Source organism: Mustela putorius, unplaced genomic scaffold (assembly GCF_011764305.1).
Source record: "Mustela putorius furo isolate JIRA1106 unplaced genomic scaffold, ASM1176430v1.1 tig00000460_pilon_pilon_pilon, whole genome shotgun sequence".
Taxonomy (NCBI): domain Eukaryota; kingdom Metazoa; phylum Chordata; class Mammalia; order Carnivora; family Mustelidae; genus Mustela; species Mustela putorius.
The window spans coordinates 19,462,841-19,485,477 of NW_025421389.1; the positions used below are offsets into that span (position 1 = coordinate 19,462,841).

General features: G+C 56.3%; 1 protein-coding gene across 2 annotated transcripts in view; it reads right to left on the reverse strand.

Annotated features, from left to right (window-relative positions):
• LOC101679841 (POU domain, class 2, transcription factor 3) overlaps nt 1–18,322 on the reverse strand; it is a 103,544-nt gene extending 85,222 nt beyond the window's left edge. Inside the window, exons 1-4 of one of the 2 annotated variants that reach the window (XM_045080427.1) lie at nt 17,527–18,306; nt 4,239–4,373; nt 2,941–3,121; nt 656–1,741 (exon numbers count right to left, since the gene is read on the reverse strand). In XM_045080427.1, the coding sequence (XP_044936362.1) occupies nt 1,476–1,741; nt 2,941–3,121; nt 4,239–4,373; nt 17,527–17,793 (849 nt within the window). In that variant the 5' untranslated portion in view covers nt 17,794–18,306 and the 3' untranslated portion in view covers nt 656–1,475. Of the gene's footprint in view, nt 1–655; nt 1,742–2,940; nt 3,122–4,238; nt 4,374–17,526 lie in introns of those variants that run through there. The other variant, XM_013054967.2, reaches the window with a different exon arrangement.
• Between the last annotated feature and the right edge of the window lie 4,315 nt (nt 18,323–22,637).

Sequence of the window (22,637 nt, forward strand, 5' to 3'; positions counted from 1 at the left end):
CACCTGGTCCAGGAGTCTCCTGATAAATCCAGCCTGCACACCCCTCCTTCCCAGAAGCCTTCTAGCATCCAGCTTGGCACTTCCTATCACAGCCTCTTTATACTGGACGGTACTTTTGATGCGAAGAGGCCTTCAAGAGGCCTGGTTTAGCTGTCTCAGGTTTACAGGTGAGGATACTAAGACCATGAACACTAACGATATTAATGGCGAGTACAGCGAGTGCTACGTGCTGGTTGCTTCCCGTGAGTGAACCCACGCCAGCCACACATTGAAGCTCATTGTATAACTGAGAGAGCTGAGGCACAGAGAGGTAAAGTAGCCTGACCCAAAATTGTGCAGGAAAGAAGAATCAAGGCTAGGATTTGAACCTTGAAAGTCTGGTTCTGGAGTCCATGCCTTGTTTCTTGCCCACCTTGGCTCCCTTGCTCATCTATATCTGTCTCTTCTTCTGTGCAGTTTTGTCTTATTCTTCCCTAAACTGCGCCCCCCTCCCCGCCCCCCTGGGTCCCGTCTCCGCTGCGCAATGGCCTGAGCACAGCAGATGCCTTGGAAGGTGTCCGAAGCAGGGTCACCGGTCATGTAATGGAACACTCCTGACACCAGGTGGCAGCATCGGCCAGGAGTGCTTTCAGAACTCTGCACGGTGCCCCGTCAGTCAAATAAAAATTTAAACTTTTATTTCTGGTACAAATGATAAATACTTTGCATTAAAAATCTGGGATTCAAGTTTTCCTCGTACTTCATGCTCCCTCCCTACCCCAGAGCCTTACAAAAATTTTTCCGTTTAGAGTGCAGGACGCTGGTGCCTGTGGTCCCCACAGGGTCTGGGTCGGCAGGGAAAGGCACATATGGTTTGTCTCCGGGCTGGGAGGTCCTCACGTGCCCCCGCGTTGGAGGCCAGCAATGACAAGAATGCGCTGTGATATGGTGTAGGGGCTACGGCGACGGTCCCTGGCAACCCCCCCTCCAGGGCGGGGATCCCCTCCTTGGTGGGCATTGGGTGGTGCAGAGGGGCCGGCTCCTTCCAGATGGGTGAGTCGGGGAAGGTGTGTGTGTGTGTGTGTGTGTGTGTGTGTGTGTGTGTGTGTGTGTAGGTCGGTGTCACAGGCACAGACACCTTCCAGGATTGAAACCTTCAGAGTTAAATAGAGTCACGGGCCATCACATTTTGGTTGCTTGAAAGAGAACACTTCAGGGGGAGCTTAAGGGGAAGGGGGCAAATCTGGAGAGCCCCCTTCTCTCTGTCCCCAAGGGAGGCACAGGGTGGGTGGGTGGGTGGGGCTGCCTCCATGAGTTAACCCCTGCCATGCCACACCCGTTTCACAGTCTCACGTGATGAAGCCAGAGGCTCCCAGGCGACCGAGGGAAATAAGGCGTCCGTGGGAGGGGTGCCACCCCCTCTGGTGGCCTGGGGAAGAGCGGGGAACCCAGAGCAGCCACCTCAGGGACCACCGTCTTCTCCCCCCCCCCCCCAGCTAGGGCTCCTCATCCCAGAGGCACAGCTGCCTGTGGGGCACGTAGAAGTCGAAGCCGTAGTTCTTCTGGCAGCTGCGGATGCCGCACCTGTAGGGGGCCGGCCGGTCGCGGCTGTGGCAGTATTTGAGCAAACATGGGTACCAGGCCAGGCTAAGGCCATAGCGGCAGATGCATGGCCTCCCGCTGTCCCCCACCTGCCCGCAGCGCCGCAGCCCCGAGGGCTCTGTGGCCTCAGGCAGAGCCTCAAACACGGAGCTGTCCACACCTGGCAAAGAGAGGCGGGGGTCAGTGGGGGGGAGAGGGCACCCCCCCCAAGACCCGCGCTCCGGCCCTGCATGGCCTCCTGGGGCCTCCCGTCAACCCGAGGAGCCAACTACCCGTTCTTGGTCTCCTGGCTGATGGATGAGAAACCCGGCCCAGAGGGGTTTAGTGATCTGCCTGAGGTCACAGAGGGAGTGGAGTGATAAGGGAACCCCAGGCCATCTGATTTCAAGGCCTCCGCGTGGCAACACCGTCCTATGCTTAGAAACATCGCTCTACTAGAATGTGACGGAGTAGAGAGTCAAGGAGGGCGGCTTCAAGGAGGTGGCACCTATCTGAGGACAGCCAGCACGAACGTGCCGGGACATCAGCGTGGCCAGGGCACATGCATGGGTGCGGGAAGGAGATGGTGGTGACCTGGCCCCTGACATCGGCTCAGTGGCCGTGGGAGGGACCAGCCCCGGGGGGCAGGGGGCCGTTTCAGACTTGCACCGCAATGTGGGGTGCAGCTCACCAGGGAGGGCTGTGTGTGGAGGGCATGAGCACAGCTCTCTGGGCATTTCGAAATCCAGGGGAGCCCTGGGAGGGGCAGGCACTTGCCCAGTGTTCAGCCGGCTGGGCAGAAGGACCAGGGACCTGGACTAGAGCTGTGTTATCTCCTGGTGTCCTCTACAGGGAGGACCCGAGGACGGTCCTGGGAACAGTGTCAGGAGAGGTACTGGCAGCAAAGCCACACAGGCCTAAAGGCAGGGAGCCCACAGAGACTCCGGGGCCCTCAAGGAGCTCGGTGGAGAGCTGCTTACACCAGAGGAGACGCGAAAGAAAGGAGAGGTGCTGAATTCCGAGGGGACAGCAGAGGTGGACGGGCAGGAATGGGTGTCTTTGGGCGCCCCCGGGACCCTGCAACCTGGGCCTCCCTCCATGATGGATGTCCCATCTGTGTTCTCACTAAGGGAAGGAACAAGGTAGGCGCTGCCTGGGTATCTCCCTCCATGGGACCTAGCAAGTCACAGTTCTGTATGTCCCTACCTGGAAAGGGTCACTTTCATCTGGCTCACTCAAGAGCCACATGGGCACCCCTTCCTCCAGGAAGCCTGCCCTGACCAATCCCAGCCCAGCTTCGGGGACCCTCTGCCGAACTCCCGAATCTCCCGACTCTCTATCCTGGCCAAGGCAACACCACTGTGGTTGCACCCCGCTGACCTTGCTCCAGCCAGAACCGGACGTCCTCCTGGCGAGTGTAGATGCTCTCCGCGGCCTCGGCGCACACGTTGCGGAGGTGGGGGCTCAGCAGGCCCCCTTGGCTGAAGTTGACGGCGACGTCCATGTGCAGGTGCTCCAGGCCCCGCACCTCCTCGGCCTGCCGCACCGCCCGTGGGTTCTTCTGCGGGGAGAAGAAGAGCCGCTCCCACCCGGCCTCAGAATGCTCTGCCCACCCCTTGCTTGGTGCCCAAATGTCAGGCAAGCCAAGGCTGGTGGCGTTTAGAGCCCTGGGGCAGGCTGGCCATCAAGGGGCGCTAAGCATCGCCTCCACCTGGTGGAGAAACCAATGTTCAGGGCAGAGCCAAGCCCTTCTGGCTGGCCACCAGCTGACGTCTGAGGCTGACGGGGAATTCTGACAGTGGATGGGGGTGGTGCAGGTGGCCAGCTAGGCAAGCTGTCCCAAAGCAGATGACCTCTGGGGTCCCAGACTTTCCAACATGCAGGGGGTGGGGTCTCTGGGAAGGGCCTCGAACAGGCCATGCTGGAGGGTTCTGGAACTTAGGTGAGGCTGGGGAGAGGCCCAGGGTCCAGGAAGGGTTGGGGCACAGGCCAGCAGGCTGGAGTGTTCTGAGCACAGTGTGCATTAGCTCGTTTAATTCCCAGAACTCATTTCTCAGTAAGAAAATAAAGGCCTTGGGCCGCCTGGGTGGCTCAGTGGGTTAAAACCTCTGCCTTTGGCTCAGGTCATGATCTCAGGGTCCTAGGATCGAGCCCCACATCGGGCTCTCTGCTCAGCAGGGAGCCTGCTTCCCCCTCTCTCTCTCTGCCTGCCTCTCTGCCTACTTGTGATCTCTGTCTGTCAAATAAATAAATAAAATCTTAAAAAGAAAAGAAAAGAAAAGAAAGGCCTTGCTGGCGAGGTCACTCCTGCAATGTCACCTGGATGAGGAGTGGTGGTAGATTTGACCTGAGAGTTCCAGCCCCCAGCCTTCACCATAAAGGGGGAAGATCTGAGATTAGGGGACTGGAGGGATCTGGCAGTTGGGGGGGCCCTGCAGATTAGCGATCTGGGTGATGGGGTTCAGTATGGCCTAGGGCACAATCAGAGGGCTGGGGAGTACAGGGTGGGAGTGGGGTGCCAGGGAAGAGGGCCAGAGTGGGTCAGGGGCCGGGTGGGAGACTGAAGTTGGGGTAGTGTCCAGACTTGGGACCAGGCTGGCTGCAGGGCTTGGAGCGGGGGTGGGGGGGGGGCGGCGGGGCAGCAGCCAGGCCGGGGCAGGCCCAAGGCGAGCACTCACCTGTCGAAGCTTGGCCATGGCCTCACTGGGAATGATCTCATTGTGGTGAAGCCGGGTGACAAAGCAAAGTGCCTGGAACTGACTCTGCCCCTTCTCCAGCTCCCCCAGGATCAGGGCTCGGAAGATCTTCACATCCTGATGGGAAAGGGCAAGAGGATGGGGACCTGCTGGAACGGGTGGGCGCCTCCCCGCAGCCCACCTAGCTCTATGCTCGGGCCTCAGACAGGACGTAGGCCCAGACCCTGCCCTGCAATGGACATTTCCCTCCTGCTGGCCTAGGAATTTTTTTCTTTCCCATTTAAACCCATGACTTGAAAGAAACACATCCCAGATGTTCCAAAGCCTCCTGGCAAATCTCACCGCGGGAACCATCGGAAAGCATTCCCAAACAGAGCCCTTTACAAGTACAGAGTTTCACCTGAAAAGAAACAGCACCTTTGTTTGGTGCCTGGTTCTTTCACAGCTGGGCCCTCGGTGGCACCCCTGTGGCACCCAGATCAGGGTGGGTCACAGCCCCTATAAACAACTGGACCAGGCGTACTAGGGGAGGGACTGAACTTCTGACAAGCCTAGATCCCAGAGTTCCTCTCACAGACATTCTTATTCGGGAGGCCCAGAAACTGGTGCCCCTCAAAAGGCCTCAGGGTTTCTGATCAGCCGGCCTCCTGGCCATCCCCAAACGTCAGAGGGAGGGAGGGGGTGCAGGATGGGGCTGAGGGCAGACACCACGCTGGCTGGCTGTAGCTGTTGCCAACTTCTGGCGAGACAGACAGGCGTGGCTCACCTTTCCCCTCCCCTCTCCACTTCCCCTTTTCCCATGGGGTTACTAATGGCATTACCAGCAGGCCAATGGCTCTTTCCGGTTCCTCAGGCATTGCATGAATGCGGGGGGTGCTGGAGGGGAGCAGAGGGAGAGGGGCCGCAGGGGAGGATGGGGTCCCCCTCCCAGTCTGGCTGCTGGAACCCTGTGCTCTCACCCAACTCTGGACTAGGCTAACTGCTTCCAGTGAGAAGTCAGCAGGTCCCAGTCAGAAGTGGTCTAAATCTGTCAAGACCCCCCCACCCCGCCCTGGCCAGGGAGGTCCTCTGGCCATAATGACCATCCCTGTCCACTGTCCCAACGGCCCTGTCTTGGCACTGGGCATACACAGCCTTGCTTGCTGTACATCTTTCAATGCGCGTGCCCTGGCTTCACCCACTAAGAGAGCCCGCATTCTCGGAGGGCTTCCTGAGCGCCCACTAGAGTACACGTGCTCTGAAACGGGGGCCGAGGGCTCCCTTGGGTTCCTGTAACACAACGAGGGGGAGCTGCATCCCAACTCTGCAACGTATTAGCCAGGGCCCAGCCATAGGTTCCAGCTTCTGTAAGCCTCACTTGTAAGACGGGGACACTGAGGCATTTAGCTGGTCAGGTTGTGGTGAAAACTGAGTGAGTGTGCAGGGCCTAGAAGAACGTCCACCCCGACCCAGTGCTCAGCAGGGGCTCGCTGGGGGCATCTCCTCCCTGCAGGTGACTGGAACCCGTCACTGCCACCATCCCACAAAGCCGCATGCGCTTGTCAAGTCCTTTGCCTCTCCAGGGGCGTTTCTCTTGATTCCTTTTACTACAAATGATCTCTAGGACAAGGGGGGTGTGGGCATGTGTGGGAAGATTTTCCACCAATAGTGCAGAAAGGGAGACTGAGGCCCAGCTGGTGAGAACGTCCCCTTGAGGGTTTTGTTGATGCCAGACTTGTGGGGAAGGTGAATCAGAGCTCGGGTGAACCCCAGCTTCCTCTCGACAGGAAATCCGCTCTTGGGCCATGAGGCTGGACTCTCCCCGCCCTGCCAGCCTGGGCCACCGGATCTTTCATTCGCTCTGGTCGACTGGAGGCTGGCCCATTCCTGTGCTTTCCACTTAGGGCTCACTTCCTGCCAGGTGAGACCCGATACCAGACTTCCCCTCTGAAGGCTGGAGTCAGCTGGGTGTCCCTGGCAGGACCCGGTGGGGCGGGAGCTGACATCTATCTCCCGGGGAGTTTCAGCAATGACTCTTTAAAAGAGCCTTATCTATGGGGCGCCTGGGTGGCTCAGTGGGTCACACCTCTGCCTTTGGCTCAGGTCATGATCTCAGGGTCCTGGGATTGAGCCCTGCATCGGGCTCTCTGCTCAGCGGGGAGCCTGCTTCCACAAACTCTCTGTCTGCCTCTCTGCCTACTTGTGATCCCTCTCTCTCTCTCTCAAATAAATAAATAAAATCTTAAAAAAAAAAAAAAAAGGAGACTTATCTGGAACAGTCACAATGTCCTCTCCAAAGCCACCTCCACATGCCAAACCCTGGGGTCCGATGGCTGCGGAGTGGTCTCTCTGCTCAGGGATATCCCCTCTGTTGTATTAAACAACAATGTTGGCAACATCAGCAAAATGATACCAAAATGGGAATCTGACGGTGGGTAAAGACAGAGACTGAGGATTTCTCATTGACAGAGACGATCTACCTATGGAGGGCATGGATTTATTGAAGTTTATAACTGGAAGGGACGAGTCATTGTTATTATGAGTCAAATAGGATGTATTGTCCTGTTTAAAATCTTTACAACAGGAGGTAGGGAGGATGATTATGACTTAGTTGGGAACGGGTTACTTGCTCAAGGTCATGGGACTAGGAGGAAATGAGGCTGGAATTTTAACCCTGGGCAGTCTGACTCCCAAGCCTGCGCTCTCTCGGCCACAAGGCCCCACTGCCTCCCAGATGTCCTTGGTGGCTTGAGAAACCAAAGCCCAGGCCCAGAGAGGTGCGGTGGTCTGCCCTTGGCCACACTATTGTAAATGGCAGAACCAGGATCAGAACTCAGTTTCCTTTTCCAGCCATGCCTGGAAGTCCTGTGTAGACCTGCCCCGGGAGTGTGGCAGCTGGCATTCACAGTTCTGTGTGACTAACAAGAACCATCGTCTGACACAGAGAGGAGGGTTCCCGAGGCCAGGTCACCTTTCTGTCCCACCTGCCAGCCTGCCCAGAACCTCTGCGGACCATACATTCTCCAGTCTTCTTGGCCCTATTTCTCCACAAAAACCACCTTCCACTTGCTGACCCTGGGAGGGAGGGGCCACCCCTAACTTCTGGACCTACTTGGCTCCATTATCCTGGCCGGTGTCCCTCCTAGCTTCTACTCCCTACACCTGACTCACTGCCAAGGTTCCAGGGGCCCCTCTCCCCCAGCACAGAGGAAAGGGCAGGGGGACAGGTCTCCCTGCTTCAGCAAACATCTGGCCAGATGCTAGGCCCCGGCCAAAAGAAGCCTGGCTCCCAAGTTTCCTCCTTGCCCGAGGGTGCCCTGGGATGAATCACCCGGATGTGGCCTCGTGCCCAAGGCAGATGGCACAGCTGGGGATGTCCTGGCACTGGAGGCAGGTTTCTCAGGTCCAGGACTCAGGCTTGGACTCCCGAGATGGCAGTTTCTGTAAGGCTACTGCTTGTGTGAGCTCCTGGGAATGTGTAGCCCACTGCAAAGCCGCAGAGCCTCCCGGGACCAGGCCTGACCCCCGCGCACCAGGGAGAGGCTCATGTGCCATGGAGGTCACGAGCACGGGCTGACATCCTTCGTGGTTTTAAGCAAAGCTCAGGAGCAGACAGGTTGTAGGACGGCCTGGCAGTCACGAGCAAAGGCTCTGGTGTCCAAACTACCTAAGTTCCAATGCTGGCTTTGCTGACACCAGCCGTGGAACCTTGGGGGAATGCATGTCCCTGTATCTTAGTTTCCACATCTGTTAAATGAGTTAAACTAACAATACCTACACCTCCAGGGATTATTATGAGGAGAAAATGAGTGAAAGGTCTCAGAACACAGTGGGCTGAACCCTTTGTCTAGTATCGCTGTGATCTCGGCCTGGCTCCAGCTGTGATCACCTCCAGACCTATACAAGCAGGAGCAAAGACTGTTCTCCTCAAGATGTACCTGAGGCCCAGAGAGGTCCGGGGACTCCTCTGGGGCTTGTAGGGAATCTGCAAACCTGAGAGAGCACTGGTTAGCATTACATAGGGCACAGGCTTCACAGGCACCAGGCTAAGTGGGAAAATGGCCAAGATCAAGGCAGAGGCCCCAGTCTTCAAGGAGCTCATAGACAGGCTGACTTCCTATGACAGTCAGTGCACCACATAAGGCCTGGGGTTGAGGTTTATGACAAGTGCTATGGGGCAAAGGATGGATGAAAGGGCACTTGCTGTCCCCTTAGGGAAGGGACTGGGAGGTGGGAAGGGAGGGAAGAATTCTCCAGAATGAGGGACACTTCAGGGGTCCCAGACAGTCCAAGGATGGGGGGTGCTTTCTAGCAAAGAGAGAGAGGAATTTACACAAGACAGGGAGATGGGAGGCTCTCCTAAGACCCCCACTCAATCTGTCCCTCCACGTTGTTACTGATCTGCCCAATGCCCTTTGGAAGCTCCTTCTGCCCTCGCCCTAAAGCGTACCCTCCTGAGGCTGGCCTCCACTGCCACCGCCAGCTTGTCTTATACTCCCTGAGCATTGAACTAAAGGGTGGGCAGTTCCCAGAAGTGATGAGGCCTTGGGCCTGTCCCTGAGCTGATTCCTCTGCTGGGGCTGCCCTGTCCCCCTCTGCCTATCATCTCTCAGGGCTCGGTTCCAATGCGTCCCCTCCTCCAGCCTGTCCTCCCAACGCTGCCCTCACCCACCGGCCAGCAGACTCAGGAGGCCCAGCTCCTATCCTCGACAACACAAGCTCAGTGGTCTGTGGCCATTTCCTGCCGTACCTTCCAGACTCAGCTCCTTGAGGCTGGGAAAGCATCTTATTGGCAGTGATTCCTCGCCCCTAGACCACAGCAGGTGCTCCGTACTTGCCTGGGAATGTATGGACAGAGGAAGGAGCACACAAAGGAGAGCATGGAAGCATCCTGAGCAAACCACCAGGGACGGGGTGGGGTGAGGGAGGGCAAAAGTGTTGGAGGAAGAGGCTGGTAGGAGGGGCCGGAGAGCAGGTCTGAGAGTCCAGCCGAGGAGTCTGAGCTCAAGCTAGCCCATCACCGGAAGTCACTGGTGGGTTCTGAGCTGGATCCAAAACTTGAGCTGTGTCAGTCCAGTGTGCACCTGATTTAAGTACCTTCATAGAGGACCCCGTCCTCCTCCAGGGCATCTTCTGCCCTGGCAACGAGTCATCCAGGTCCCACATAAAATCTGCCCCTGGTTCAAGGGCAGAAATTAGACCTGACGTAGGCAGTAACTTCAGAACTTGGAGCTCAAAGCTTCGTAGCTGAGTGAAGGCCCCCTGCACGCATGCTCTGGGGTCTCTCTCAGCTGCCATCAAGAAGACTGGTAGTCCTACAGGCTGGTGGTCCCCGCCCCCCCGCTGTCATTTCGGCTTTTAGCAGGTTCGAGGTATCACTTGGTTCATGACCCAGCGAGGTTCTGGCTGGGGACATGACCTTCAGAAGTCGTGCGGGCGCAGAACCAGGACCAGCAGCTGGACCTCCTGACTCATGGTCCAGTGATCCTTATGCTCCTCCGAGCCCCCCGACCCCCGTCAGCCCTGGTGCACACACTGTCCTTCTCTGGGTTCACCCCCTGCCAGGCTGCACTTCGGAGACCCACTGCATCTCCCAGAGAGAAGGCGGCGCTGACCCAGCTGTTCCCCGGGCTCCAGGTGAACACCTAGGAAGACAGACCACAGCTGCTCTGGGAAGCACAGGGGCCCAGCCCTGTGCCCCAGAATGGCAGAAATCCTGTGCCAGGCCCAGGTGCAGCCTGCCTGGGGAGAGGCCCCAGGGGAAGTTTCCTGCTGGGAGAAGGAGCAACGCTTGCACACAGAGGCCCCTTGGGAGTTCAGCAGGGGAAGACCTTGGAGCGGGCACCCTGCTCTCCCTGCCGACTTGCAGCCTTAGAGTAGATGCCGGAGAAGGAAACAAACTTCTCTCTTGCCTCGGCTGCCCTTGAGGTTTTATGTTACAGTCCAGCGGAACCCTGGCTCAAGCACGCGGATGCCCACCTGCTTTCCACCATTCACAGACCACACGTCTGTCGTCTTTCTTGCGTACTTGGTGCTTCTCGAACAATCTCTTTCACACACAGCTGCTCCCGTCTCTCCCAGCCCCACAGTTGCTCCCAGGAACAAGCTGCCTCCCTCTGCGTCCCCCCCCCCATGGAGCCTCCACCTCCCCCCTTTCTCTGAGCCTCAAGCACTCCCTCGTGCACCCTCTTACCCAGCCCCCTCCTCCAGAGAGCCTGCTTGCTCTCAGGACCCAGGCCTCCCCCAACGGGGAATCGGAGACTAAAGGGGCCAGCATGGGGAGCCACTCCACCACATCCTGTCCCGGCATCCAGGCTGGGGGTCTTCTCTCTGGGATTCGGGATTCTTGCGGAGCACCCCTGTACCCCACTGCTCCTCGCTCTTGGGCCCTGGGAACGTCTTTGTCTCCTTCCCATCCCAGCACAGCGTGTGATTCCATGGCCTGGGCTGAGCCAATCTAAATATTTATCCCCGTGGTGCTCCAGGCTGGGGCTGCTTCATGGCCAGAGAAGGGGCCCCATTCGGAGATGAGGGGAGGGAGCCAGGAACCAGCACCTTCCTAACCCCATGCTGCCTGCCCCTTGGCAGACATGGGAGCACCTGGGCGACTTTGCCCAGTGTCCTTGAGCAGGAACAGAGGTGAACAGAGTTGACCCAAAGCCAGCCCAAGCCCACTCCCACGGCCGTGCCCGAGGACTCAGGCTGGCCCTGTCACCGGGAGCCTGTAACCCCTCAGGGCTGCCCTGGGACAAAAGCTTCTTGTTAAGGGGTTTTAGTGCAGCCACAGGCCATGAGCAGTGGCCACTTGCTCTGCTCCAGCCCCCTGAGCCCCCAGTTCTCTGTCAGCCAAATCGCAAAGGTCACTACTGTTCCAACTGCCCCAGGGAACAATGTGAGGCTTTATGTGGATCAACTGTGCCCCACTGTCCCGCTGACTCAGGGCTCCTGAGATGGGGCTCTTGACTCCTCTCTCTCGCCCAGATTCTCAGCCCCAGCGCCTCCCTTGCTCCCTGCCCTTTATCGAATGCACGAGCGGCAGCCACTTCAACACTTGCCAACTTACTGGATGGAAGGTTCTAATGATGCTCTGGGCCCTAGAGGGGAAATAAAGGGGCCAGAATGTTGTGCTTCCCAGCAAGGAAGGAGTTCTGGGGGGGGGGGGGCGGGCACCGGGCTGGCCCCGTTACCTGACTCCTCCCTGACTTCTCCTGTGCCTCTGCTGTGTGACTGCCTCTTAGACCCGGCTTCTCAACAGCCTGGGAGCATCACCAGATCATCTCCTCCCGGCCTGTGCCGTGTCTGAGCCTCGGGCTCTGAGAGGGTGAGTGGCTTGTCCAGTCGCCTGACCAGGAAAGGGCGGACTAATGTACACAGTGAACGCTCAGGAGTCTCGGGGAGATCTCTTCCAAATGGTCCCCGTGTCCCCACCCCTCCAGCGCAAGGGTCTCGGGCACAAAGCTGCCAAGGGGTCAGGACTCATGCCAAGGGGGTTATGGGTTATGGGAGAAGAGGTCCAGCCCAAGTCTGTACAGAGGAGGGTTTGTTCCCTTGCATTAAGGTTTTCTGTCAGGCTCCTTCCCTTCCCCTCCTCAATTCAGGTTACTTAAGCCTTCTGGAAGGAGCCTTCTTATGGTACCATGCACAGTCAGTCACTATACAGTGGACGGATCCCTGGGTCTGAATCCAGGATCACCAGCTACTCAATCTTGTCAAAGAGCCTCAGTTTGCACACCTGCAGAATGGGGCAACGCCTGCCTCACGATGCAGCAGGGAGGCTCAGATGACACTGTGCATCAAAGCAACCAACAGCAAGCGACCACCCAGCGGGTGAGATCTGGGGACGTGCATGTCCCATCACGAGGTTGCACCGTCTTCCTGGGGACAGGAGTCTGTCCTGAGTTTTTCTATAACCACTGCCGTCACCGCTTCTCTGCAGCCTGGGCTGCCTGGTAGGGAAGAGCCCCACCTCTGCCTCCCCCGATCTTATTTTCAGTAGCACCCCTCCCTCGGTCCAGGGGACAGTCTTCACTGCCTGATCTAGGATCTTTGGCTAGGACTTCCCCCGACGTTGGCATTCGACCCCAGGGAGCATGTCTGAACCTTCAGGCAAGCCCGTTGATCCCTGATCCATGGAGGAATTCCTCCAACATGGCAGAGGGACTGCTGGTAGATCTGAAGGCTCCAGGGACAAGAGACAGGTCATTGCATCTCATGACTTCTCATAAACTCCTAAGAGGAAAGCTCTGGACTCCAGAGACGTCTGGGCCTCTCCTGAGAGCATGTCTGCTGCCCTCTGTTCCCCAAAAAGACAACATATATCCATCACATGCCTGTGTTCCAAACTGCTACATTTCAGGGACCTCACATAAGGCAAGGGGAGCGGGAGACTGGTGTCTAAAAACTTCTCCTATCTGACCTCCGTGGGATGTGATGATCTGGTTATAATAAACAGCCTCTGGCCCCGGCACAGTCATACGCACATTCCACATCTTCCAGACAACTTCTGATGGCATGCAGCTTCCCACGCTGCTCCCGTACCCCAACCAGGAGTCCCCCAAGGCAGGGACTCTGGCGCTTTCTGGGCAGTTCCTTCCTTTGACTCCCACTCACTGGCTGGTACTCAGGTCAGGAAACCGAGGGCTCACATTTCCACTCCTCCTGGGTCCTTCAGAGTGACCTTGGGCTGACCCACACCGCCATATGGCTCCCCTTATCTTGGCTCCAGCCCACAGCCCCTCAGGATCCCTCCCGGCGCATTGCTGGAGGCTGTGGTTTCTTCCTCCCCGCCCCCAACATTGTACCCACCACCCAGAAACAGTTGCACATGACTTTCTTCTATCTTTTGGCCCGACCCTACCCATCCGGTCAGCACCAAACCATGCCGCCTGGAACATGACTCATCCCCTCCCCCAGCTTTTGGACATTCAGACTGGGGGACAAAGGGGAAAGAGAACTTGGATGGGGACACCGGCTCGGGGGAGGAAGACTGAGAGGGCTGATGGACAAAAAGCCCGGTTAGAGCCTGGGGGTGGTGACGTGCCCCCTGTTCGATACGCCCAGTGAGCACGCACACACAGGTATAATTACACACACAGGACCCGGATTATAAAGGAGAGTACGGCCTAGTGGGTGTGTATTGTGAATGACAGTTTGTGTACTGAGGGCATGTGGAATGAGGCCGAACGCCTAGCCGCTGCTTCAAACACATTAGGGTTATTGTGGGTAGAATGACAGGTTGCAAAGAGGTGAGTGTGGGCTCTACCTTCATTTAACAGCCTAACCTGGGCCCTCCTCCAAGTCCCCTCCCCTTCCCTAGAGCAGCCACGCCAGTGGTTCCCAAACTCGCTGCCCACAGGAATCACTGGGGCCTCCTTAAAAAAAAACAAAAAACAAAACAAAAAAACCAATATTGCCCCCAGAGAGCAGAGTTCGTAGCTGGGGAGGGCCGCCCAGGCATGGGGGGTTTCCAAGTGATTCTAATGGGGCCCTGAAGTTTGGGGTCCATGAGCCCCAGAGCTTCTTTTTAAAGCTTCAGCTCCATCTGCCTGATGGTCAGCAGCCTTGGGGCAGGGCACGCAGTGACACGGGATGGCCACTGATAGCTCCAAGCTACTTGCAAAGTTGACAACCGTTCCCCGGGCTCTGGGCTACGTGTCCTACAGCCAGCGGATTACTCAGTACTCTAACCGCCTACGATGTGGCCATGGCCATGTGAGCAGAGCCAGACAGTGCTAGAACCCTGCCTCTTGGAGGAGGGGGGAGCTACAGGGGGTGGGGCGGGGGGGCGGCGCTGGAGAGAAGGGGCTGGGGTTGGGGCTAGGACGGGCCAGACCCAGGGCTCTGTGATGCCTCCAGCCAGGGGCACTGCCCACAGCTCCCTGGATTTTGGCTGAACAAGAATGACGGCTCTGGGCTCAGAGGGGCTGGCCAGAAATTGTGGAGGGTGACAGTTTTCTGTGTCAACTTGACTAGGTGAACGGATGTCCAGAGAGCCAGTAAAACATTACAGCTGGGTGGATCTGTGAGGGTGTTTCCAGAAGAGACGAACATTTCAACTGGCAGAATGAGTCAAAACGATAGGCCCCCCAGTGTGAGGGGTACCATGCAGTCTGGAGAGGGTGTGGGTAGAAGAGAAAGAGGAAGGGCGAACGTGCCCTCTACCTGAGCTGGGATGTCCACATTCTGCCCTCAGTCACTGACGCACCTGCTTCTCAGGCCTTCAGACTCCGGCTGAAACCACACTGCCCGCTTCCCTGGGCCTCTGGTTTGCAAATGGTAGATCGCCGGGCTTCTGAGCCTCCAAAATCATGGGAGCCGATCTCTTGCAACGTTTCTTTCTCTAGCTCTTGCTCTATGTCCTGTCATTTCTGCTTCTCTGGAGAGCTCCAACACACAGTGCTTCAAAAAGGCTACGGTAAGAGCCTAAAGGCACTTCCAGGCTTAGGGCTGACTTTGTGTGGGACTCTGGGTCCGTCCTTCAACCTGTCCGAGTCCAAGCTCAGCAGGGAGGACCCACGATGAAATATGATGTGAGCAATGATTACAAAAGTTCACGGTCTTCTATTTCTTAAGCACTTAGCACAGCAGCCAATGCCTAGTGGGTGTTTCAGACATATTACCTGATTGGTTCTTTTGATAGTGACGGGACGGGTACTGTCATTACCACCCCCCACCCCTTGTACAGATGAAGAAAAGAAGGCCTGCTGAGATCAAGTACCCTGCCCAGGTTAAACCAGATCTGTTTATTTCAGCCTGGACTACCTCCCGAAGGTGAGAAAAGGGCAACCGTCGCTTTTCCTAAGTGGACTAGGGCATTTCCCCAAAGCACCCCAAATATGTTTGCTACACAAAAGAAACACAATGCCCATGATTTTTTCCCATAGGAAGAATCCTTCCTTCCAGATAGAATCTTGTGCAAATCTGCCAAAGACCGAGGAGCACGTGGAGGCCTTGGGAACTAAGTGGGCCACAGGAGAGTGGCCCAGGAGTCCCCCCAGAAGGATCTGCATATAGAAGCTGCTCTGGCCTGCGTAGACAGTAGCCTGGGGCAGGCGTGAGGACTATTCTGCTCCACCCAGGCTAGTGGAGCAACCCAGAGCTGGGGAGACTGTACAGAGCGGGCTTTCCTCTCTGCACCTTCCATACCACCCCCTCCTCCCCCACTCCCCGTCCTGCCCTTGCTGATGAAATTGGAGATGCCTTAGAGGGTGTGAAATGCCAGCTTCTGGGTCAGAGGCTAACCTGAAAAGTAGACTTTGGAAACCTGGGTGGAGATTTGAATCACTGCAGGGATTAAAATGGGACTCTGGCAATCCGCTCCAAATGGATTCTCTAACTGGGCCGTCTGTCCCCCAACTATGCTCTCAGCTCCAGGCCCCAGTCCTCCACCCCACTGCCACAGGGGCTCCCCCCTCTTCCTGCCTACAGGGCCGAGCAATAAAATCGTTCATGCTGCAGCCAGGGGTTATAAAAGCTCAGCCCTAGCCTTTGCATCCTAGCCACAGCCTGAGAGGTCCCAGGAGTGGGGAAGCCTCTCTCCAGGGTTCCAGATGCCATAGAACAATGGGCAGGAGGCAAAAAAGTAGGAGGCTCTTGGCTCAGCCAGAGGCTCACTCTCAAGGAAAAGGGGCTTCAGTGGAGGGTTAGAGAGGAAGATTAGACCACTGCCTCCTGAGGGGTCCAGCCCCTACTGGGATTTCCCGGAAAAGAACACAAGCGACAAAGTTTCCCTGGAGTACGGGTATGGGGAGGCGGGTATATCCCCGTCAGCTTCCCTCTCTCCACACTGGCTACCCTTCCAAGCCCCTGCCTGAATGGGAGAACCGAGTTTGTGCCTGCCCAGTAAGGATGGGCTATGAAGTCTTCCCATCGTGACCACCCTCCAATACTCCATGGTCTACCTATGTCCGACGTCAGTGGTAATTCAGTAGTTTGGGGACAGGTGAGCAGTGAAGCCCTACTTCCACTGTCCACAGGATCCCCCCACCCTCCGTCCTGGCCCAGGCTCTCAATAGCAGTTTTGCTGGGTCCCTTACTGGCTCCCCAAATTCTGCCCATCTCCTCTCCAACTCCCACTCTCTAAGAGGGAGGAGGGAGAGCGGCCTGGGCCAGGCCTGAGATTCTCCAGCTGTCCAGTTATCTAACTGTCCCCACCTCTCCAGTCCCCCAGAGATAGGGCCTCTTTCTTAGCAGAAAAGGGGCTGGTGCGTGTACGTGTGTGTGTGTGTGTGTGTGTGTGTGTGTGTATGCACAGCAGGAGACTCCCTTTGAGTACCTACATCTCACCCACCCTCTTTCCTTCCAGAATTCCTGCTGCTGGGTCCACCGTTAGTCCCTCGTTACCTTTCCAGGCCCATTTGCTGATAATCCCCCAGTCCCTCCACTGCCTTCCCTACCCCCAACCACCCTCGGGGCCAGCCAGGTCCACCTTCCAGTCCCTCCACAAGGTTCCTTCTAGTTCCTTACACACACACTGAGTAGAGGCTGGTTTCTGTCCCCCTTCTTGCAATCTGGGCCAAAACATGGAGGTTGGCCAGCTGTCTGGCCAGGCAGTGTAAGGAGCGGCAGCTCTCCCAGAGAGTGGGGACTTCCGGTGGGGCCTCTCGCCAGGTCGTCCTTCAGCAAGCTTTCCAGCCTTCTGAACCAGAGAGGAGAAGTAGCATCTCCTTGGCTCCGGAGGGACAGGGGACAATCCACTCTTATGCCCGCCCCGCCCCCCTCCATGTCTCCAATCTAGGAAAGTGAAACAAGAGTGTTGGTTTATAGACTCCAAAACGTCAGGGCTGAGAGGCCTGGAGCCACCTCACTGACCTGTACAGAGGTGACAAAGAAAAGCCAGAGAAGGAAAGGGACTTGCCCAAGACCACAGGGCAAGAACCCGTGATCTCTAATTGCTGGCCCAGGACTTTCTCCTCTAGAACAGAGAGGCAAATTACCCCAAGAAGGGAGTTAGCATTTCTGGAGAGTCAGCACCTGGAGGGCTCTGAGAGACCTGAAAGAGAAATGGGCAACGGGCCATCGCCATCAGGGAGTGGGAATGAGCAGGGGCCTGCGAACCCAGAGCAAAGGGGCGAGAGGCTGGAGCGGGCTGGAGCGGAATTCCCCCAGGGCAGAATGAAAGAGCCGAGCTTTGGGGAGCCTGCACAGGGGTGTAGACAAGAGCCCCACGACATGACCCTGGCTAAGTCTTGTGCTTTCTCCTGGCCCGCCTTGCACCTGCAGGCCTCAGTGCGACCGGGACCCCCGGGGCGTCGGGCTCCTGGGTCCCGCCGGGCGAGCGAGGGTGCCTTACCTTCTTGAAGTCAGCGGTGAAGGAGACGAGGGTGCCGTCGGGCTTGCGCAGCTCGAGGCTGATGCTGTCGGCGTCGCTGTCCGCCTGCAGGCTCTCCTCGGTGACCTGGCCGTCGGGCAGCCGCACGCGGACCCGCAGCTCAGCAGGCGCGCCCGGGCCCGCGCCCACGCCCCGCGCCGCCCAGAGCTGCGACACGAGCAGCGGCAACAGCAGCAGCAGCGGCGCGGGGGGCGCCGTGGGGACCCCGCGGCGGCCGGGCGGGCGCATCCCCGGGGGCCCGGCCGGCAGCGAGCGTGCGGCAAGGGGCGCTGCCAAACTTCGCGCGAAGTTGCCGGCTAGTTCAGGGCGCGTGGCAGCGGCTCCCCGGGGGGCTCAGGCGCTGTGGGCCCGAGACTTGGCGCGGACGCACGTGGGCTGCGCTTCGCCGCGCGCCCCCCGGCGGCTCCGAGGCGGACGCGGCGCTCCCGGGGCCCCCGCGCCCGCCCACCGGCCCAGCGCCGCGACTGCCGCGGCCCCCGACTCTGGCGCTCCGAGACTCTGTTTTGCACTTTTCATTCAATCCCACCCCCCGTCACTTCCTTCGGAAAACAGAAACCACCAGGACCTGCCTTAAAGAGACCGCGCACCTCTCGGCCCTTAAAGGGCTGGAGGCGGCTCCCCGCACTCCGGCGGTGGCCCGGGGGAGGAGGCGGGGGCGGGGGACCGCCGCACAACGGCTTTGTGGGAAAAGGGCTTTCTCAATCTCCCTCCCCGCCTGCCGCGCCCCGTGCGACCTAGCTGTCCCGGCAAATCCTGTCCTCCCAGCAGGGGCGGGACGGGTGACTCTTCCCCCCCCCCCCCCCGCTCCTTCCCTGCCCCCCCCCCTTTGGCTTGTTCTTGTGCCACGTGGACGAAATAATCGGGCTTGGTGTTTTAGGGGTTTTGTTTGGTCTTTGAGTTTCTCTGACACAGCGAATTTCTAAAAAGTTTTTGCAAAATCAGACCTCACCTCTCGTTCAGCCTTTTGACTGCCCTGGGTTTGGAGGGATGAGCTGATGTTCTCGCCCAGCTTTGCCATCTCTCTGGTGAGATAGTTTGATAAGTAAGGGCACCTCTTCCGACAGGCCCCTTGGCTTGTCCCCATTTTGTGAGCTCTAGGGCACCTTTTCTTTTCAGTCCGATCTCCCCCGCTAGCCAGATTCATGGCCTGTCCTCAGTCCTGCCCACCTCCCCAGATCCCCATCCTCCCTCCCAGCAAATCCAGGGAGATTCAGGAAAATGACTAGCGCCTCAGGGCACTGGCGCTTGACCCACAGGGGTTTCTCCCACAAGTCCCAAGAAAATATGACTGCCCTGCGATGTACCCCAACAGCGGCCAGGATGAGGGCAAGGGGGCTTGGGATTCCTGCTTCCTCTGAGTAACTGTATGCTTTGGGAATGTTTTAAAAATTCTTTAGGCCTATGTGTTGCCCTGTGTCTAGTGGGAGTTGCTGAGACTTATGATGTCCTGCCAATTCCATTGGAACAGAAAGCCCCAGGGAAAACCTCAGAACCTATTGTTCCCCATGTCCATTTCACTTCTGTTTAGTCTCAGTCCCCCTGTTCCTTCTTAGATCTTGATCATAGATTTGAATTCTCTCTGGCCTCCTTTCCTTCCAAGTTCACCCCAGCGCAGTGTTCTTATTAGTACCAAAGATGACACGGGGTACCCAGACAGCTGGGTACTGTGAGGGCGCCCATAGCAGGCCCTGACCCTGTGAACTGCAAGGTTGGGCCTAGAACCTATCTCCTTACTGCCCACCTAGGGCTCTTCCTGCTATACTCTGCCACCTGCATTGATATGACTGAAAAGGATTCAAGAGATTATCTAACTCAGTGTCTTCCAAATTTGCCTTATCAAAAGAATCAACAGGGAGCTTGTTAAAAACAAAACAAACAAACACCTGGGTCCCTAAATTTAGCCAAACAGACACTGATAGGGAAAAAAACAAAAACAACAACAAAAAAACAAAACCAAACCCTGAGAATTTGCATTTTTAACAAAGGCCCAGGTGATGCTGATCTAAGAGGTCTGACAGTCAGTACTTGACAGAGGGCTGAGCAGAGAGGATCTAAAACAAACAAGGTTTTTCCTGGAGAACTACTCTGGCCCCTAAGGAGTTTATCTTCACATCAGGGAGATAAGACAGGCTGTCAGAGAATAATGGATTAGCATGAAGACTGCACTCCTGGGCCCTCCCACCCTGAGCCCGCAGGACCGAGATGGCCAGGGTTCCTGCCTGCTAGGCTACTCATCTCTGTCTAGCCTTCGAGCTGGGTCTTCCCACATGAGTCAGTCCACAGGGTCATTAGGGCCTCACCCACATTTCCTAACTTCCCCTATTTCTGGGCCTGTCCTCATCCATCACCCACTCTGCCCCAAGCCATGTTCCCAGGCCCCTTCCCCTTCATCCCAGTGAGATCGTGGAAGTAAGCAGAAAAGCCCTGTGTGTCTGGCTTTTTCTTCTTCTGCTGCTTCTTCTTCTTCTTCTTCTTCTTCTTTTTTTTTTTTTTTTTTTTTTGAGTCTCTGAGGGGCTGTCTTTACCTCTATTCAAACTCTGGGTTTGAACAAAGACAGAAAACCTCATCTCCTCTATCATCCCTTTGCCCTAATCAGCTTCTTCCTTTAGTTTAACCACAGACCAAATTAGAATTTTCTTTTAAGATACAGAATCTGAAGTCTCACCCCACCACGTGAACCTCCATCTCTGTCCCTAGTCCTTCCTTTTGATTTTACCCAACCCATTCTTCAAGATCCAAGACAAAACTGGAATTTCCCAGGAAGGCTTTCTCATCTACTGACCTACAGCTCTGCTCTGTACTTCTCTCTCTGGCCTCTGGACTCCTTCAATAACAATTATGATAGCATCTCCCATTCATTGTATCCTTATTATGTGCAAGTTCTGTGCCAAGCACTTTACGTGTATCATCTTAGTTAATTTTCATGGCAACTCTCCAAAGTAGGCTCTATTCTTAGACTGTCTTTTACTGGCTAGGAAATGGAGGCTTGCAGAGGTTAAGTCATGTTCTCAGGGTCACACGAGGAGGAGGTCCAGCAGGGACTCAAACATAGGTCTACCTGACCACAGAGCAATATGTGCCTGCCATGGCCCTTGCTTGCCGCCAGCCGCCTTCAGGCACACACCCTGCGCTATCGTCCCCCATAATCTAACGGTTTCATGTGTCATTGTCTTGTACCTCAGCCAGGCTGTCAGATTGTTCAAATGGGCCAGCCCCCATGCTTGGAGCACAGAGTGTGTCCCTTAAACCAGTCAGGCATAGAAGCATCCATTCTTTGTAACAGTAAAGGCCCTCAGAGGAAGAGCTCTAACAAGCCTAATTACCCTGACTACGACCAAACAGCCCTCATTGTCAGAACATTCTTTATGTCTAATCTCAAGCCCTCTGCCCCACCATAAACCAATTTCCTTTCTTTTCCTATCTGTCGCCCTAGGAGAGCAGTTGCGAGTAGTGGTTCAAAGCAAGGGACATCCGGATCTGTGTCCTGGAACTTGGCCACTCATGAGCTGCGTGATTCAGTGAGCCTGTTTCTTCAACTGTAAAATGGGCCTATTGATGCTTACGCCCCTGGGCTGTCTTGACAGTTACATGAAAGATGGTATAGACACACTTCACAATGTGTTTGGCGTAGAGTAAAGGCCCAGTAAACCATGGCTATCGTTACTTAATGCTGTTCTTTCTCTCCCATTGTATCACATATTAAATCCCAGTGTGGCCTGCACACGAGCCCCTCCTCCCTTGGCTCACCTTCCAGACACACACACACACACACACACACTCGTTCAAGAACACTTTTTTCTCTGTATTCTCTTTAGGTCTTCCGATTTTATATCGCTCTTCACCTGGGATGTGGGCCACCAGCCATCGGGTGGGAGGAATCTCCCCTTTGCTTTTTGGTCTTACAGTGCCTCAGTTTGGTAGGAAGAGAAATGTGTCGCCATCTTCCAATCTGTGATGGAGAAGACAGGTGCCGACAGGGTCCTGTAGAAGTCTGAAAAGGAAACTGAACCAGTCACCTCTATCCAGAGAGGGGGAAAGATGTGATACGGAGCTTGTCTTTGCAGCAGTAGAAAGATTTTTCTTTCAATTTCTTTTTGTGGTTGGCATTTGGCTTGGGTTACGGTAGGGCCTCCGCAGATAGGGTTGGGTTGGCCACCTGCGAGTTCCTCTGAGGAGGAACTGGGGAGGCGGTGGGGTGCTTGCTCTCCTTTGCCTCTTGAGGCCGCAAAGCGCCTCACCTCACTGCCCAAGCAGAAGTGCAAATTAGCTCTACAGCATCGCACAATGACTCAGTTACATAAACCCAAGGGTGTGGTGGGAAAGTGGACTAGAGAGGCAGCGGGCTGGGGTAGAGAGTGGTAAGGAAAGAGAGGCCAGGACAGCTAGCTGAGCAACCGTTCTCCCCAGGCAGAAAACCCGGCAGAGGGGGAAGTTTAGATGGAGTCGGGCTGAATCAGTGACTTTCAGGAAAGGAAAAGGAAGCTTGAATAATCAGAGCTGGAAGATAAGGTACGTCTTGCTCTGATTCCAGGCCTGTGTTTCTAGAAGGTCTGGAACTTAACCATCTTCTTCTTCATGCCAGTTCTTCCAGGAGGCCTTTTCTGCTCCCCCATCTGGATGCTCACTGGTTCATCCATCCATCTATCCATCCATACCTTCATCAATCTACCCATCCATCCCCCCAACCATCCCTCCCCCCAACCATCCCTCCCTCCATCCATCCATCCCCCCAACCATCCCTCCCCCCAACCATCCATCCCTCCCTCCCTCCATCCGTCCCTCCAACCATCCACCCATTCATCCCTCCATCCATCCCTCCCTCCATTCCTCCATCCACCAGTTCATCTAGGGTCAGGCACTACTGGGCTAGATGCTATAGTTACACAGTGGGCTAAGGAAGATGCAGCAATTCCTTACCCTGGGATGGAGCCTACAGCTGCAAGGGGAGTCAGGGTTAACAAAGTAAGTGTGAGAGCAAATATTTAAATTACAATTGTTGTAGCTGGTACCATGAAGAATTAGCAGGGACTCCAGCCTACACCAGGAGGCCTGGGAAAGCAACAATGTCTAG